This window comes from Equus quagga, chromosome 1, assembly GCF_021613505.1.
Source record: "Equus quagga isolate Etosha38 chromosome 1, UCLA_HA_Equagga_1.0, whole genome shotgun sequence".
NCBI lineage: Eukaryota > Metazoa > Chordata > Mammalia > Perissodactyla > Equidae > Equus > Equus quagga.
In genome coordinates, this window is record NC_060267.1 from 174,567,886 (window position 1) to 174,587,178 (window position 19,293).

General features: G+C 47.2%; 1 protein-coding gene and 1 pseudogene across 1 annotated transcript in view; both read left to right on the forward strand.

Annotated features, from left to right (window-relative positions):
* The first annotated feature begins 163 nt into the window (after positions 1-163).
* Positions 164-713, forward strand: LOC124227381 (60S ribosomal protein L9-like; annotated as a pseudogene).
* Positions 714-9,139: 8,426 nt separating this feature from the next.
* LOC124237099 (ribonuclease inhibitor-like) overlaps positions 9,140-19,293 on the forward strand; it is a 53,956-nt gene continuing 43,802 nt past the window's right edge. The window contains exons 1-3 of the mRNA XM_046656373.1: positions 9,140-9,236; positions 12,788-12,997; positions 14,758-14,910. Coding sequence (XP_046512329.1) covers positions 12,818-12,997; positions 14,758-14,910 — 333 coding nt within the window. The 5' untranslated portion in view covers positions 9,140-9,236; positions 12,788-12,817. The remainder of the gene's footprint in view (positions 9,237-12,787; positions 12,998-14,757; positions 14,911-19,293) is intronic.

Here is a 19,293-nt window from a genome sequence, read left to right on the forward strand (position 1 = left end):
GAAAGACAGAAAACACTCCAGGTGTTTCAAGTAGAGGGAATTTAATTCGGGGAATTTTTTACAAAGATGTTAGAAGGACTGGAAGAGCAAAAGGAAGGATGAGGAGTGCAGAAGAAGCAAAAAGAAAGGAACAGCGAGCTCTTTGCTGCATCTACTGGTGAGAATGAAGACCATTCTCAGCAATCAGAATGTCGACGTTCCAGAGAATGCCGACATCACTCTGAAGGGAAGCACGGTTCTTGTGAAGGGCCCCAGAGGAACCCTGCAGAGGGGCTTCAGTCACACCACTGTAGAACTGAGTCCCCTGGGAAAGAGGAAGAGGCTCCAGCTTGACAAACGGTAGGAAATTGAAAGGACCGGGCTACCACTGGCGCTCTGTGTGTCAGGTGCAGAGCGTGAAGGAGGGTGTTACCCTGGGCTTCCATTACAAGATGAGGTCAGAGTATGCTCACGTCCCCATCAATGTCATTTTTCAGCAGAATGGGTCTCTTGCTGAAATCTGAAATTTCTTGTGCAAAAAATATATCTGCAGGGTTCGGATGAGGCCAGGCAATACTTAAGTATCTCAAGCCCAGAAAGATGAGCTAATTCTTGAAGGAAATGGCAATGGACTTGTATCCAATTCAGCTGCTTTGATTCAGCAAGCCACAACAATTAGAAACAAGGATATGAGAAAATGTTTGCATGGTGTCTGTATCAGTGCCCTAGGCTGATGAACAGGATCTAAGAGTTGTCCAGCTATGGAAGCAACAAGGTGTCAGATGATTCATAAGACCTGTTTGTGATATTTTAAAGATGCAATAAAAGCCCTCTATTGATTTGGGGCGGGGGGGGTGGAAGGAAAGGAAGGCAGGAAGGCAGGTAGACCCAGATATCAGAAGCTACCAATGCCACCTGGAGCTGGAGCCTGGGACCCTACATCTGCTGCTACAGTTTGGGAGCCACTGTTGCACTTGGTGCTAAACCCATCAAAGAGATGGAACCACTGAAAGGTTCTTCCTCTGTCTGGACTGCTGGGGCCTAGGAATTAGCCCACCTCTGCTGCCGTGACAGCAACTCTTAGGACCTGCCAACAAGTGCCACACCATGAGGGCCAAAGCAGGTCTCCTCTCTCCTTTCCCCCTCTGGTCTCCCACCAGTGCTCCAACTGGCAGAACTCGACAGAGATCCAGCTGGCAAAAGAGCCTGGGAATGAAGTTTGCAGACTCTCGGCCCGATAGTTCAGAGGGTACCAGGGCAGGTGTGAGGCTGAGCAAAAACAGGAAATAACTTGCACATTATCATGTCAAATTCTACACCTTTCTATATTTTTTACTCTAAACTGGACTATTTAACTCATTTTTGTATTTGAACCTGGGTGAATTTCTCACCTGAATCAAACTCGCTTCTGTGAGACTTTTTCACAAAAGATGACCATGAAGAACAAGTTGCATTTGGCCATTCTGCGTGGAATACAGGAACCCGGCAGAGAAGTGTGCCATCCTTCACAAAGAAAGACAACGGTACTGAGGACCATGTCAACTGAAGATAGCTTTTGAGACGGACTGTTTCAAAGCATGCTTTGCTACCCAACATATCTACCCTCGGGATGCTCATGCCAGGGAACAGTTACTGTTTCTCCCTGACGGGCATCCTCTTCACCTGTCACCTGGCAACTGCACCCCTGCCTCCCTCCAGCCCACTGTCCTGCTCCTTGAGATCCTGATGGGCCTGTGAATGACAGGACCCACCCCTGAGGAAGGCCAAATAGAGTTTTTCCCTCTCTGGTGCAGGCAGTGGGGGGAATGTGGGGGAGGAAAAAATTCTATCCTACTACTCAAATTAGAAATTGAGGGGCCAGCCCAGTGGCATAGTGGTTAAGTTTGCATGTTCTGTTTCGGTGGCCCAGGGTTTAGGGGTTCAGATCCCGTGCATGGACCTACACACCACTCATCAAGCCATGCTGCGGTGGCATCCCACATACAAAACAGAGCAAAAAGAGGGAGATTGGCAACAGGTGTTAGCTCAGAGCCAATCTTCCTCACCAAAAAAAGTAATAAGCAATAAAAATAAATAAATAAATAAAAATTGAATATTCAACTTAATTTGAGTTAATTTGAATAAGAAAAATTGTCAACTTCAGCAATGACTTTAATATTATAATTCTTCCCTGTTTATTAACAACTACTAAAAGAAGTGCCTGATATTTTGCAACTGATAGTAAAGTATTAGAAAGATTCTACTGTAAGTAAAGGTGATGAATTTCCATTCAGCCGGGCTCTTCTAGTATGCTGCTCTTGCACTGTGATCTTTAAGGTGAGAGATCTATTAGGTTTCTGGATATTTTTTCCCTTCAAATACTTGACTATTACACAGAGAAGCTGGCCTTGAGAACAAAAAGATGTGGGGATAATTTTTTAAAAGCAGAGGCATTGAAGATGGGGAGGAGCAGAAAGGACTTTCAAATGATAGATGTGTAGTCAGGGTTCTCCAGAGAAAAAGAACCTACAGGATGTGGAGACAGATAAATAGATGACAGACAGATAGATAGGTAGATAGGTATATATGTAGAGAGAGAGAGAGACGGAGAGTTATTTTAAGGAATTGGCTCAAACAATTGCAGAGGCTTGGTGAGTCCAGAATCTGATGGAATAGGCCACTGGCTGGAGATTCAGGGAAGAGGTGCAGTTGACTCCAAAGGCAGTCTGCTGGCACAATTACTTGTTTCTCAGGGGAGGTCAGTCTTTGTTCCATTCAGGCCTTCAACTGACTAGATGAGGCCCACCCACATTATGGAGGGCAATCTGCTTTACTCAAAATCTGTGGATTTAAATGTTAATCTCATCCAAAAAACATCTTCACAGAAACATCTAGAATAACGTATGACCAAATATCAGGGCACCATGGCCCAGCCAAGTTGACACATAAAACTAGCCATCACACTAGGGAGGCAGTGATAGCTCCAAATTCCCAGAAGGGATGGCTCCTCAGGGAGCTACAACTTGGACAGTGCTGGGAAGGAACACGCAGTGGGGCTCCCCAGGGTCACCTCTGGTGTTGACAGATTTCCAGTTTGGGGTACTGAGGAGGAGTCAGCAGTTTCTGTAGCAATGAGAAAGACTGGGCACCAAGGAATCCCAGAGTGGGAAGAGATTTGGGAATTCACACGGCCGCGGTCCGCAGACTTGAGTGTGCATCCAAACCCCCTGGAGAGCTTGTTAAAACAGGTGCTGGGTCCCACCCCAGAGCTTCTGACTCAGCAGGGCTGGGTCAGGGTCCAAGATTGTGCATTTCTAGCAAGTTCCCCAGTGATGCTGCTGCTGCTCTGAGAACCACACTCTGAGAACTGTGAACCTACAACTTGCTCTTCAAAGTGTGGTCCACGGACCAGCAGCATCGGCATCACGCAGGAGCTTCTTAAAACGCAGGATCTCAGGTCCCACCTCAGACCTACTGCACCAGAGTCTCATGCTGACAAGATCCCCATGTGATTTGTGAGCATATTAAAGTTTTAGAAACTCGAACCTTCGCCCCCACTCATTTTGAAGATGAGGAAAATCAGAGCAGAGGAGTGAAATCCCTTGCTTGAGGAAGGGGAGAGCTGATTCCTGGTTCCCGGTCTCAGTGTTCTACCGCACACCAGCGCCTTTCCACCTGCTGCAGGCCAGGACCATGGAGAGCAAACCCTGATGCCCGGGCCCCAGCGCAGAGATTCTGACGTAGTTGGTCCGAGGTTGGGTCCTGGGCACGGGCATTTTTTAGCTCTCCCAGCTGATTGTAAGGTGTTGCTGGAGATGAGAAGAACTGCTATAGGCCACAGTGAAGACTCGGTTTTATACCCTTATCCCGTTCATCTCATTGAATAACGATTTGAACCTTGTTTTCAAATGTCCTGCTCCATAGAGTCTCTTTGTTGGAAAACAATCCTCGGCCCTTTAAGTTACAAACTTCATTTGGGATGTTTTTTCTAATCAGACCGTGTTTTAGAAACACCTGCAAATGGTTGCGAGGCCAGTCCTCACTGAACCCCTACCTCTAGTGCCAATGAATTTCAGACATGCCCCAAATCTCCTCTTCCCTCTAAGCACACCCTGGAAGAAATGCCCTCTTCCCCGCCGATGAAGGGTCTCACTGTCTCCTCACTGACGGTTTTGCCTCTTTTTCCCGTAGGTCCCTTCAGGACTGAATGAGGGCTCTGGAAGGAGCAAACAGGCAAGGGGAGCTTCCTGAGAACTCTGGTTGGGCTGCTGGGCTGGGGGAGGCGGCGGCTCCAGGCTCAGAGTCCACTGTCCTTCCCTCATCTCTCCAGTCAGTGCTGGAAGAAACAGACACATAGCTGGAGGACCAGTTATATGAGACCAAGGTTGAGTGAATTAGCAACAGTTCCAGCCCCTTGCAGGGCTGCGGTCTGCTGGTAGCTCCTTGCCCCAATTCCTGCACCTCTATTTTTGAGTGGGAGGCGCTTAAAGCTCCCTCTTGGAGGTGTTCTGGCAAAGCCCACTTACCGAAGATTACCGCAGTCAAAGAAAAAAGCCATGAGGTTTACCGGTCTTGCTGTAGCAGGAACGAAAGCCCCCCAGGCCCAGGAAGAAGACGCTGGGAGGGGCTTCTCAGAGGAAGGGGCTCGTGCTGGTGATTCTCAGGAGGCAGGAGGAAGTGAGGGGGCTGCTAGATGGGATGCTGTCAAGAAGAGGAGAGCAATTTGGTAACGGGCTATCTGATCTTCCCCAGAAGGCAGAGCACTCGAGTTGGTTGTAATTGGTGAAGGGGCAGCATCACTCAGATTCCTCAGAATAGAGAGACATTTAGTCCCTGTTGTGTTTGGGGAATGGTCTTGTCTCCGTCCAGCTCCAATCATGGCGAGGGGTGGGAGGTTTGTCTGAGCATCACTTACATGCAGCTGGGAAACCAGGTCTGGCTGCCAGCAAGGCCGGTTTTCATGTCTCCAGTTAAAATCCTGCGTTCTCCTTGAAGATTTCTTGCCTCTGTAATCCCCGCTCTCTTCACAACAGTTACTGTGTGCTGCAGAGACGGGTCAACAATACAAATTCTAGATGAAACAATCCCACTCAAAAATGTGAAACCTGCTCACCACATGCTTCTTTAAATTTTGGAATTGAATGTTTGCACATTTTCTGAAGATAGGTCCGTCAAGGAGCTCACATTTCTATCAATCCCCATATGCTATGGGTAACAGAAATCTGAATGGGTTTGCCTTAAATAAATTGGGGTGTTCCTTTCCTTACGTAATGAGAACCCAGAGGCGGGCAGCCTAGACAGGTTCAGCAGCTCCATGGTGCAATCAGAGACCCCATCTCCTTCCATCCATCTTCTCAGCCATCCAGGCCATGTTTGACATCTGGTCCTTCTGTACGTGCAGGATGGCAGCTTCACTTTCAGCACAGTGACCGTATCCCAAGTGAGAGGAAATGGAAGAACAAAAGACAAAAAGCTCAGGCCACCTGGGTCTGCCTCCTTTTAAAGGGCTTTCTGGAAGCTTCATCCACCGACTTGAGCTGACGTCTCGTCGGCCAGTGCTGCATCACATGGTTACCCCACATGCAAGGAAGGCTGGGGAATGTCATCTCCCTAGCCTGGCTTATTGGCCCACATGCCAAATTAAGTTCTGTTAGCAAGGGAGAAGTGGGGAATGGATATTGGTCACCACCAGCAGCTGGGCCATGTTCCCCTTAGGTCTCTGTAAATCTTCCATTATTGAGAAAGAAGTTCATAGGTGTGTCGGATATATGTTGGTGGTGGAGCAAATTACTCCAAAACATGCTGGCTTAAATCACAAACCCTTATCATCTCAGACGGCTTCTGAGAGTCAGGCTTCTGGGAGCAGCTCTGCTGGGTGGCTCTGGCTCAGGGTTTCTCACCAGGCTGCAGAGACTTGACGGCTTCACTGGGCCTGAAGGCTCTGCTTCCAAGACGTCTCACACACATGGCTGTTGGCTGGAGGCCTCAGTTCCTCGCCACATGGGCCTTTCCTGGGCTGCTGGGGTGTCCTCATGACTTGGTGACTGGCTTCTCCTGGAGCTAGTGATCCCAAAGGGAGAGCAAGGACGATGTCGTGATGCCTTTTATGACCCTGTCACCCACTGTTGCTGCCACCATATTTTATTCGTTAGAATCAGGTCACCAGGTCCAGCCACACTCAAGGAAAGGGGCAGTAGGCTCCACCTCTGGAACAGAGAAGTGGATATCTCTGTGGAGGCATTTTCAAACCACCGCATCAGGGGTGCCCGCCCGTGAGCCCTTCCCCTTCTGACCTCTCACCTCCTTTGTCTCTCTTCCCTCTCTTCTCACTTGCCTCCTTTCTTTCCTCTCTTCCTTTCTTTGTCTTCTCCCTCGTGAGTTCTCCTGGGTTCCCTTCTCTCTGGCATATGATTTCCTGTGTATCTAGTAGCAGAACAGCTCCCTCCCCCGGAAGCCAAATCCACCCAGAGCCCTGCTAAGAATTCTAAGAGTTCAGGTGGCCGGGCTCAGCAGGGAGTGGAGGTGGGCAGGCGGGGTGGGCGGACCCTGACCTGAGTTCTGAGGGCCCCATCAGGGCTCAGAGAACCAGAAAGATGACAGCACAGCCACCTCCCCTCTGTGTTTAAATCACAAACCAAAACAACACCGCACAGCAAAATACGGATAATGAAGTCTGACAAAGTTCTGATTTTTCCCAAAACTACTTTGAGCAGGTGTTTTTGAAATATGCAATATCAAATTCTTTCCCCACCTTTGTTGTTGTTTCGTCTCCCAGTTTTGCTGGAACCCAAAACACACGCCTAGCCTCTCCGGTAATTCAGCCCTGGTGAGACCCACCTAAAACGATAACAGCTGTGGACTGAGTTCCAGGCTGCCCCTGCGACAAATGCTCAATGGATGAGGAACCCACACAGTACTTACAAACCGGCACCCATGCCACCCGCTTCCCCGGCCATCCTCGTGCTCCTGGTAGCTGGTAGCTGCTGTGTGTGGCTCAGGTTGCTAGTTGTCTCCCAATAACCATCTTTCCCTTCTTCTGTAGGTAATAGAAGCTCCTGTTTTCAGCTGGTACATGTCTGGACACACGTCTGGGCACGTGTCTGCCTGGAATAAAGACCATATTTCCCAGCCTCCTTTGCAGCTAAGTAAGATCATGTAAGTCTGGCCAATGGAATGTAAGCAAAAGCATACATGCAATTTCTGGGAAACATCTTTAAAGGGAGAGAATGTGCCTTTCCTTGTCCAGTTCTCCTTCCCTCTATCTGAAACAGGAACAAAATGGCTGGAGCTCAGTAACCATTTTGGGCCATGAGGTAGAAGTCACACATTGAGGATAGCAGAGCAATAACGTAGGAGAAGCCTGGATTCCTCATGATCTAGGACCTTCTGCAGCAGCTCTGGACCGCTAGCCCATGAAGTCCATTTACATGAAAGAGAAATGAACTTCTTTATTGTTTCAACCAGTGGTAATGGGTTTTTGTCACTCTTAGCTAAAACTAATCCTAGTGTTACAGTTCCTTTAAGAACCTGCCCACTGCACATAAGAACTCCTCATCTCATTTCTGATGGTCCATCTAGTTTCTGACCCTCGCTCCATCTGTATCCTCTTGGACTCTGGCCTTCCTTCTCATTCTCTGCTCCCTAAGCGTCGGCTTTGAGTCCACCTCAGTGACCTGCAAGTGCAGCCTCTCACCCCGCTCCAGACTGCTCCTCCCTCACTGCCCTTCTGTGGTGATGTCTTAGGAAGGCTGGTCTAGGGCCCAGAGGGTAAGGGAGAGGCTGCACAAAGCAGAAACAACCCAGGGCATGACGCCTGGGGCATGCTCACTGGAAAGTCCTATCTGTCCAAAAGCAAGACACCCTCCTGGCTCTCCTTGGCCTTCCCCATCTCTTTGCTTCACGTTGTGCCAAAAATTCCTTAAATTAGAGCCATTTGGGTTTAAAATATATACTTAGAAAACTACAGCCAGCCCTGGAGGAATTAAGGGACTATTTTCCATTTGCAGTTTACTGTGAATTAGTTTAATCCAAATTCTTTTTTACTCATTCTTTCATTAAACATCCATTAAGAGCCTATTCTATATTCTAAGCTATATGGAGATAATTTATTATCTGACAGTTCTGGAGGCCAGAAGTCCCACACGGATCTCACTGAACTAAAATCAGAGCGTCGGCAGGGCTGGGTTCCTTCTTGAGGTTTGTGGAGAATGCATTTCCACACCTCTCCCAGCTTCCAGAGGCTGCCTCCTTCCTCCATCTTTAAAGTCAGCCACAGCGGGTGGAGCCCTTCTCATTGCATCTCTGGGACTTTTCTCCTCATCTCTCGTCTCTTTCTCTCACCCAGCGGGGAAAGTTTCCGCTTTCGTGTTCTCCACTCAAGCAATTAGCCCGGCGCCGCGGGAATAATCCAAGATGAGAGTCCCATCTCAAGGTCTGTAACTTCAGTCACATCTGCATAGTCACTTTAGCCATCTACAGTAACATATTCACAGGTTCTCAGGATTAGGGCACGGATATCTTTGGGGCTTTTATTCTGCCCCTAAATCCTTAAATTTACAAGCCCCCAAGCCAGTGCCCACAGCAAGATTTCTTAAAAGCCTCTTTTTCCTCTCCCCTCCACTTCTTCCGAAAGCTGCACCTGCTTTGGCATCTCTTTCCTCAATATTCTCCACAAAAACTCTCACAGGCCCAGCCTCTAAGCTGCCTCCCTTATCCTGGCGCCGCCTTCCTCCTGGGAAGGAAAAAAACCCGCACAACGAAACCTCTCCAGTGGGCAGGAGAGCCCCCTCCTTCGGCTTCCGCCTGTTGTAGAGGGACGCAACCACCCTTCGCAACTTGGTTTCTATGGGAAACCGGGTTAGGGCTGGGGTGCGGTCCACAGCGGACCTCGCGCCGGCGGTACCAGGCTGGGACATCCACCCTTTGGACACCTCTGTCCCTCCGATGCCCCAGTGATGCCCTAGGACATGGGTCCCCAACTTCTGTCCCCTCTTAGACCCCGTCCTTCGCAGAGCCACTGGCTGCGACCACCTTGACCTGCGGCAGGACACCAGGAGATCTCAGGCCCAGCCCGCGCCCCGACCAGCCCTTGAACAGTATGTCCTGCCGCCCCTCCTCCCCCGTCCAGCGCCCGCTCTTCTCCCTCCGCGCCCGGCCCCTCGCGGGTCACCGGCCCCCTGCAGCCTCCGCCCCTGCCTGTGACCGCCCCGGCTGCCGTCTCCAGGGCGCGGACCGACGCGGGAAGCGGGTCGGCGAGGGACGGGGACACAGTTCGCCGAGTGAGTGCGGGCACAGGCGGGGGTGGGAGCGTGCCCGAGGCTGGTCAAGGTTGCTCCGGCGCCCCTGGTTGGAAGCTCGAGCCAGAGTTGGGCCCGGGCTCCCCCGAGAGGGTGCGGGCTCGCGCCTCCCCATCCCCCGCCCCTGGCCCCGAGCTCCCCCGCCCGCCCTCCCGGGGCCCGGCGCACCGCAGGGGCCCTTCCCGGCCTCGAGGGGTGGTGAGGATTTTCTCTGGAATCTACTGAAATTGTTGCGTGCCTCGGGAGCCTTGGAAAGGGAGCGGAAAGCAGCCCCTCCTGCCGGCCCTCTCCTTGTCCCTGAGACTCCGAGGGACAGCCAGCAGCCGTCTGAGCTGGCGAGCAGGGCACTCAGAGCCGGGACAGACAGCAGGGCCCGCCTGCCCGCCCCCACCCTCACCCCTGCAGCCCCCACCCCGCCGATGCCGAGGAGGGGACAGTCACCTCAGGTGGGATAAGCACACCTAGCGTAGGGTGGGGCACACACTCCTTAGACCTCCAGGAGACATCCATTCATGACTCAGCAGATCAATGCTGCCCCTAAGAATCTAGGTGGTTGCTGCCTCGGGCCACACACCTACCGGATATGGAAATGATATAAAGAAATGCTCATGATAAAATATTAAGTGAAAAACTCAAGATTGCAGAGGGTCTTAACAGAGTGTTTGTAGAATGTATCAGTGTGTACTTTGTGCCTCTGTAAATACCCGGAACGGACTGGTGAAAAATACTTCCTATTGTGCACAGTGATATTGTATAGCACCCGTCCTAGCTCTGCTGCCACAACAAAATGCCGCAGACTGGTGGCTTAAACAGCGGAAATCTGTTTCTGACAGTTCCAGAGGCTGGGAAATCCAGGATGGAGGCGCCAGCAAGGGAGGTTTCATTTTAAGGCGTTTTCTCCTGGCTTGTAGATGGCAGCCATCTGACGAGCTCTGAGGCCGCACCCTCATGACCTCAACTTAGCCCTCATCACCTCCCAAAGGCCCCACCTCCAAATATCATCACACCCAGAGTTAGGGCTTCAACATATAAATTTTGGGTGGACGCAAGCATTTAGTCCATAACAGTACCTTACAGAGTACAGGTGGCACAGGTGGTACCTTACACTGCTTAAGAATTTGGCTCCGGAGCCAGATGGCCTGAATTCGAATCCCAACTGCACTACTTGCCTGTGTCTGTCCTTAGGCAAGTCACTTAACCCGGCTCAGATTCCCCATCAAAGCATTTACTATGTGCCAGGCTCTGTTCTTAGCATTGGTCGTGTAGTAACTCATTATTCCTCGGAACAATTCTTTCTCACCATCACTCCCATGTTACTGATGAAGAACACTGCATATGTGGTCTCATTTAATCCTCACAAATACCAAAGAGGTGATATTCCCACTATTTTTACAGATGAAGAAAATGAGTTTCAGAGAAGTGATTTCCCACAATCAGCCTACTAATAATTGACAGGCACAGGATTCAAACCAGTCCCTCTTGACCCAAAGCCTGAGCCGCCCACTCCCACAATGCCATGCCAGTCTTTGCCAATTGCCAGATGGTAGGACTCACCTGGGATGGTTTCCAAAAACAGTCTTGGGAGTCAGCAGCCCAGTTCTGTTCTCAGCTGGATCAAGTCCCTTCCTTCCCTTCCTGAGCCCCTCTTTTATCACGTGTGAAACAAGACGTTAGCCCAGGCCCGAGATGGCAAATAGGTTTCTGGTAGCTGCCAAGTCTGGTTGCTCTGCAGCAGCCTGGAGCGGACCCGGGAGCAGAATTCTGAGGCTGCAGCTGGCCAATGGCCATGGGTGAGGGAAGTGGTAGGGTAGACAACTTCCCAGGAAAGTTTGCCCAGGACTTTCCTGGTTTTAGCACTCACAGCCGGGACATTTGGTCATCCTCGTGATGGCTCCCTGGGATTAGACAATCTGTAAAGTCCCAACCAGAGCTAAAATATTGTGAGTTTCCCTTACCCCAGTACCTGAGTGTCTCTACATTCTGCTGGGATCATTCTGACTTTCCAGAATGTTTTTCGCTCATGATGGGGTAATTTTTTATGCAGCAATAGGATTCCAATACAAGTGTGATCTAATCTGAAACTGTGAACTACCTCCAGTAGTTCAAATAGCATCTAACAGACGTTGCTAGTTTTCTCTTGAATACTTAAAATACCTCACAGTGCCCTGTAGGTTTGCAGTCCCTCTAAGCACCTCGGGACACAGTTTGGGAACTGTGGCTCTAAGACACAAGGCATTACTAGAGATGCACGGTATTAAGTAATGACAAAAGGGTAGATTCTCCAAGAAGATTTATCAGTTCTAAATTTTTAGGCACCTAATAAGATAGCTTCAAAATATATTTTTAAAAATTTACAGAATTAATAGCAGAAATAGACAAATTTACATTTATATACCTCTCAACAACTGACAGAATAAGTGTATATGAAATTCAGTCAAGATAAGTGTAATGGGGAACCATTGGAGAGGTTTAAGCAGAAGAGTCACATGATCTGATTTACATTTCGAACATCGCTCTGGTAACTGGGTGGAGAACAGCCCTAAGAGGCCGGGCTGCTGCAGTCATGCAAGTGGAGAAGTGATGGCAGCGTAGCAAAGAAGTGGCATTCCTTTGGATATCTGCCCTTCTCGACAGCCCCTGCCTCCTAGTTTCTTTGGGATGCTCCACCAGGCCTGGATTTAACAAGGAGAGCCCCTTTTACTGTAAGATAATAAACACACTTTTGGACAGTCTCTAGCTGGAAACTTTCCCATTTGGGAAAACTCCAATAATTCCCATAAACCTTTGTCTCTGTGAACTCGGTTCAGTGACCCAACTGCTATGTAAGTTATCACATGGAGGAGCCCTCTGGGACTGGATAATTTAAAGAGCAAAATCAGTACTGATCGGGTAGCTTCCTGTGGCCAGCAGAGTAACAATAACATCAATAATAATAAGTTTATTGAGCGCTTCCACGATGGGCCAGGCCTCGTGCTAAGTGCTTTATATATTTACGTCACTTGACCCTTATGACGGCCATAATCCATTTTACAGATGGGGCAACAGAGGCTTGAAGAAGCTTCATAACTTATCTGAGGCCACCCAGGGAGTCAAGTGGTGGAGACAAGTCTAAAGTCCAAGTCTGCTCACCTCCAAAACCCATGTTCTCAGCCACTGTGATACACTGGCTGGCAAGAACCGTGTCTATGAAGAGAATTATGCCATTTTTAAATCAATGTGGCCTTGGTCATATTTAGTACCCACTATCAATGTTAACTGCATTCCTTTAGAATTGAGTTCCATGGGTACTGCCCCCGTTTTAAAGAATCTAAAAGAAAAACATGGACTCATGAAGATAGCAATTGGAAATTGAACAATTCCACTCGACTGTCTTGCTCTTGATTCCTTACTCCCGTTTTAAGATAAATGAAGCACTTTAAGATTTTCAGAGAACGATGTGCCGCAATGTTTGCCAGTTTTTAGTGAGGGAGGTGTGATCTGCTCCTTAAAAGGACATCTGTGTGACGGGTCTCAGGGCAAGTTACTGTTTTCAGAATCCATGTGGAATCCAACACTGGGAGACAATGCTGCGAGCGAAGGAAGGAAGACAAAAAGCTAAAGGAGCAGCCCTGCCCGTCGTTCCAATTCTCCAGAAGTTCCTGAGAACGTATGAGAAGCACTGTGCACAGACTCGGACGTCCGTGTGCCCGGCCGTCAAGAGGGACCTGAAAGCTGGCATTGACAATGGACAGATTCTCAGGAAGGTGAGCTTATGGTCTCCTCTGTTTATACCTCTGTGAAATGGAGTAGGGTTTACTCCCGATGATCATGGGTCCTCCATCTTCCCAAGCCCAGAGGTGGTGGTGTCACCCCCTCTGCATTCCTGCCTGACCGAAGCCCAAAGCCTGGCCTGCTGGCACTTCCACACCTCCCCGCTCCCGCAGGCCTTCCCACGGGCCTGCCTTTCTTCACACCACTTCACATCTGGAACGGCCAACCGTCCCCTTCTCCCATGCTACATCTGGAAAGTCCAGCTCAAAAGCACCACTTTTTCCTCGTTGCGAGACCTCCCTCCGCAGCACTGCAGCCACGGCCCTGACCCCTCCATGTGACTGTCTCCTTCCCCTGACTGCTGACTTGCCCGTGTCATCAGGTCAGACCTGAGCTCACCCCCACCTCCCGTCTCGCTTGGAGTGAGGTCAGCAGACACATAATTCTGACTCCAAAAGCCCTGGATTTCAGAAAGAATTCTGATGTCATATCTCTTCTGAGACTAAATCTCGGGATTGGGTATGAGGGGAAAAGAAAGGAGGCCAGCACTGAAACTAAATGGTCAGCTCCTGGGAAGGGGCGGCTGGAGGCCAGAAGGGGGAGCCTGGCCCGCAAAGACACACTGCCAACTTCACGACTTTTCTATCACCAGCCCAGAAAGACAGTCTGTGTTTTAATAATCAAATACCTACTGATTGCCTGAAATGCCGAGTGCTAAACAAGACACGATAATTAAATAGAGACGGGTGCTTAAGGAAAAAGATCATCACTATTCTAAGGTGACTTTGACCCAAATCCATCCCACCCATGTTTTTCCTGAATGCTGTTTTTGGGAATGGGAGGGTGATTGATTACACTGCATGCCACACAGAAAGAACCTCCTGAAGTTCCTCTCTAACCATCTCTCTCTTCCATCTGAACTTCCACTGCCCAGGGCAGCTGCCACCCTCTCCTCTCTGTCTCTTCAGCTCTCACCCCGCTTCCTCCGTTCTCCTCTCCCCCATCTGCCGTCTTCCTAATCCCTTCTTTTGCAGTTCCTTCCCTAGGCTCCCCACACATCTCCCTGCTCATCCCAGTGGAGGAGCTTCCCAGAGCCATCCTTTTTGTGGTAAAATAATTACTAATTTATTTGTTTCTACTATAGTTCTTCTAATTAGCTTCCGTTATTTAATTATAAAGGTAAATCATAAATCTTATTCAAATTTATAGTCCCTTCAGCAATGTTTTCAAACTTTTTTTTGTTACAATCACCATTGGAAATACAATTGACGTAATGACCCAGTATATAAGTACTGGTGTGACTCGGTATGACCATAAGGACTGTTTATGTTAGATGAGTTGCTTTGATGGTGTCTCCATTTTGGTTTTGAATCTCACTAAATTAAAAGTCTCATGAGACAATTATTCCTTATTGCATAGGATACACTCAGATAATTTCTCTCCTTTTCTATTTCATTAAAGAAAGAAAGAAAGAAAAGCTACTTGCAACCTGCTAAACTGATTTCCCGACCCAACAATAGATAGTGACCTGCTGGGAAAATCTGTGCCCTGTAGGACTTTCCCTGGAGCTCTGCACATGGCAGGAACTGCATGAATTTGTCTTGAGTTACCGCCTCAATGTGTACCTGATCCAAAGTCAATAACTATTAAACGTTCTTCGAATGTTGTTCAATGACAATATTCTTTCTCCACATATTCAGGTGCATGGACATCTCCTTATGATGTCCACCTGTAGTTTTTTCTTACATTCCAGTTTATACTTGTAAGACCTGATGACTCCCCGCCAAGCATCCCACCGATTTCCTTGGAACCTTTGCTTATGACAATTCGAGAAGAGTGTTACACGCTGGGGAAAGAGATCTGCATCTGGGGCCTTCAACTGAGCAACCCAGAGATTGCCAGACTCGTGAGTCAAGGATTTTAAAATTATTTCTTCAGGGGCTGGTCCCATAGTGTAGTGGTTAAGTTCCACATGCTCTGCTTCGGTGGCCCAGGTTCATGGGTTCGGATCCCTGGCACAGACCTACAGCACTCATCAGCCATGCTGTTGTAGTGACCTACATACAAAATGGAGGAAGATTGGCACAGATACTAGTTCAGGGCTAATCTTCCTCAAGCGAAAAAAGAGGAGGATTGGCAATAGATGTTAGCTCAGGGCATATCTTCCTCAGGAAAAAAAATTTTCTTCAATTAACCTTAAAATTGAATATAAGCATATTACATCATGCATTCAACTTTAGTCATTTGGTTGTTGACTGACATGCTGCAAAGTTTTCTTTTTTTAAAAAAACATTTTTTTTAAATAAAACATTTCAAACATATAAACATGCAAAATATAATTGAACTGACATCCATGTACCCACCTGTCTGGCTGCATGCCCAGTTGTGTAGGCAGTGTGGGATAAGTTGCAGAGAGAGCGAAGAAAAGACCTGGAGACAGTGTACGAGACATAAGGTTATTGGGACTTACATGAGGGTGTGTCTAGGGGCGGCCGGCTGGACAGAGCTGTGTACCACTACCACGGGCAGGAGGGGGTTGCTTCTTACGAGGGGACGCAAAGGCTATGTGCTTGCCGAGAGGGGCTGTCCCTGGCATGGCCAGCATTCCCAGGAGCAGTAGCTCATGCGGAGGGGCTCTGTGTTCCTTCGTGATGTTCCGTGAGTGAGATAAGTTAAGATCTGGGCTGGCCAGACCCTGGATCCTTACCAATCCCGCCAGCCTGGCGTCCTGCCCAGAAGGGGGCCAGAAGGACACATGACTCTTAAAGGGCTCACAGTGTATTGCTGAGCATGCGAGACCCCACACCTCCATCATGTAATACACTTTTCTCAAGGAATAAAAAGTGCAGATATTTACAAATACAGTAGCTAAAGTTCATCTCACTTTTGTCTACCATCTACTTCCCAGAGATGCCATTAGCCTAAAGTTGTTGTGTATCAACCCCATGCATGTTTTTACACTTTTAGGACACGTGCGTGTATGTTTTTACTTACATAAATGGAATTGTACTGTGTATGATTTTGTGACTTACTTTTTTACTCACATTGTGTTGTTGAGATTTCTCCGTGTTCACTAATTTTGGCTGTTGTCATATCATGGATAACCTTCATTCTTGAATGATAACTTTGCTGGATATACACTTAGAGACTAACCATAATTATTTTTTTCAGTTGAACTTCCATTATTGCGAGTGAGAAGTCATATATAAGGACTTTACGTCTGGAAAGGGCAAATAGATCATTCAGACCAACCCTTTCACTGAGGACAACAAGATAAGCTGAAATACACAGTATGAGAGATAAAGAAGCTTGACTCTACCTCACATCATACCCCAGAATCAATTCCAAGTGGATTGTAAATTCCAAAGGCAATACACTAAAGTTTCTGGAAGATAATATAGGAAAATATCATCATGACTTTGGGTGGAGAAAAACTTCTCAAACAGGACACGCACACAAAAAACCCCCATAAAATATTGATAAATTGGACTCCATTAAAACTAACAACTTGTGTTCAACAAGAATCACCATTAAGAGGGGCCGGCCCCGTGGCTGAGTGGTTAAGTTTGCACGTTCCGCTGCAGGCGGCCCAGTGTTTCCTTGGTTCGAATCCTGGGTGCACACATGGCACCACTCATTAAGCCACGCTGAGGCGGCGTCCCATGTGCCACAACTGGAAGGACCCACAACTAAGAATATACAACTATGTACCGGGGGGAGTTTGGGGAGAAAAAGGAAAAAAATTAAATCTTTAAGGAAAAAAAGAATCACCATTAAGAGAGTGAAAAGGCAAGCCACAGATCTGGAAAAGATATTTGCTACATATATAATCAAAAAGAGTTCATACGTAGGATATATAAAGAACTCTCATACATCAACTTAAGAATAATCCAATAGAAACATAGTCAAGAAACTTGAATAGGGATTTCAAAAAAAAGATATCAAAGAGCCAATAAACATATAAAAATGTGCTTAACCTCATGAGGAGTGAGGGGAATGGAAATTAAAAACATGAAGAGATACTACTGCATAGCCACTGGGATAGTGAAAATAAAATCATGTTAATGAGGATTTGGAATGACTGGAGTTTTCATGCGCTTTGGTAGGAGTGGAAACTGGTGCAATCACTATGGAAAATTTTATTGCAGTATCTACTGTTACCAAAGTCTGTGATCCAGCGATTCTACTCTGCAGCTATGTGCCTGACATAAAGGTGTGCGCATAGGCACCAGGAGACACACACACAAATGTTTGTGGAAGCATTAATCATGATAGCCCAAAACTGGAAGCAACCAAATTCCATCAACAGTAGAATGGATAAAGAAATTGCGATATGTTCATGTTGTAGAATAGCAATGGAATGTTGTAAATAGCAATGAAAATGAACTAACTACAGCTATGCAAAAATAAAATAGGATGACTCTCACCAATGTAATGTATAAATGAAGAGAGACACAAAGGAATACATCCTGTATGTATGCATTTAAATACAGTTCAAAAAACAGGTAAAACTATCCTGTTTGACTATCATAAAACTTGTTGTAGGGAGGTGAGAGGGAGTAGAGATGGGGAGAGGGCATTAGTGGCCATTTTTCTAGTCTCCTGCCTTTTAGAAATCCCTTATTTTACTTCTTTGAATGTGTTAAACTTTTTTATAATCTATGTCTAACGGATTCAATAATCAATTATTTTGGGGTCAGGTATGGCCGACTCTTGCTTCTACTGGCTCTTACACATGGTGACATTCCTTTGTGTGTTTTTGTGATTTCTTTTTTTACTGTAAACTCATATTGCCTGGAAAGATAGTTGTGGCAATTCACTGAGCTCTAGTTTGAAGGTAGCTGCCTCCAGAGAGAATTTGCTTCTGCCACATGCTCAGGGAGCTGCCATCTCAGGGCTACATTAAATTAAATTCTGGCTCTGAGGTTTCTTTGAACCATCCAGGTGGTATTAATTCAAGGTAGAAACCTGTGTTGTGAGATCTCAGGGGATAGATTGTCTTCTGTGTACTCAGTATCAGTTTGAGGTAGGCAATTTCCCCCGGGATCCTTTGGGGGAGGGGAGAATTGGGTTTATTCCTAGTTTATCCATACTCTAAGGGCATAACACTATGGGCCACGTTATGTTTTAGACCACCCTTTATGCAGTATTTTCTACTGGACTCCACCTGTAGTGGTCTTGGGCTTTATCTCCTGTCCTCTGGACTGCATGATCCATGAAAACCAGAGCCAATTGCTTGAGTGATGCTTTCAAGGGAAGAGCTGGCTTCAGTGGCCTGCGTACCCCTCCAGGTCCCCACGTTCTCTCATTAGTTGGCCTTTGGTCTTTACTCACTAACCTGCCAGTCAATCAACACATTTTAAAACGATATTTTTTAAACTCTTAAAAGAAAACATAGAGGAAAAGCTTCAGGACGTTGGATTTGGCAATGATTTCTTGGATATGACAGCAAACGCGCAGGCAACAAAAGTAAAATAGATAAATTGGGCTACACCAAAATGTAAAAGTTCCATGCATCAAAGGACACACTCAACAGAATGAAAAGGCAACCCATGGAATGGGAGAAAGTAGTTGCACATCATCTACCTGTTGAGGAGTTAACACCCAGAATATGTAAAGAACTTCTACAACTCAACAAGAAAAAAACCCAGGCAACCCGATTTAAAAACAGGAAAAGGACTTGAATAGATGTTCTCCAAAGAAGACACACAGATGACCAATAAGTACATGAAAAGCACATCATAATCACTGGAGGAATGGAGATGAGATCCCACTTCACATGATTGCGGTGGCTGCTCTCAGAAAACCAGAAAATAACACGTGTTGACAATGTGGAGAAATTGAAACCTTTGTGCACTATTGGTGAAAATGTAGAATAGCGCGGCCACTATAAAAACAGTATGGTGGTTCCTCAATATTTTAAAAATAGAATCACCATATGATCCAGCAATTCCACTTTGGGGTATATTCCCCAAAGAATTGAAAGCAAGGTCTGGAAGAAGGATTTGTACACCCGTGTTCACAGCAGCATGTTTACAGTAGCCAAAAGGTGGAAGCAACCCAGATGTCCATTGACAGATGAGTGGATGAAGAGAATACAGCATACACATACAGCGGACTATTATTCAGCCTCTAAAAGGAAGGAGATTCTGACACATGCTACAACACGATCAACCTTGACCACATTATGCAAAGTGAGATAAGTCCATCACAAAAGAACAAATACTGCGTGATTCCTTTACATGAGGCATGTAGAGTAATCAAAATCATGAAGACATAAATGAGAATG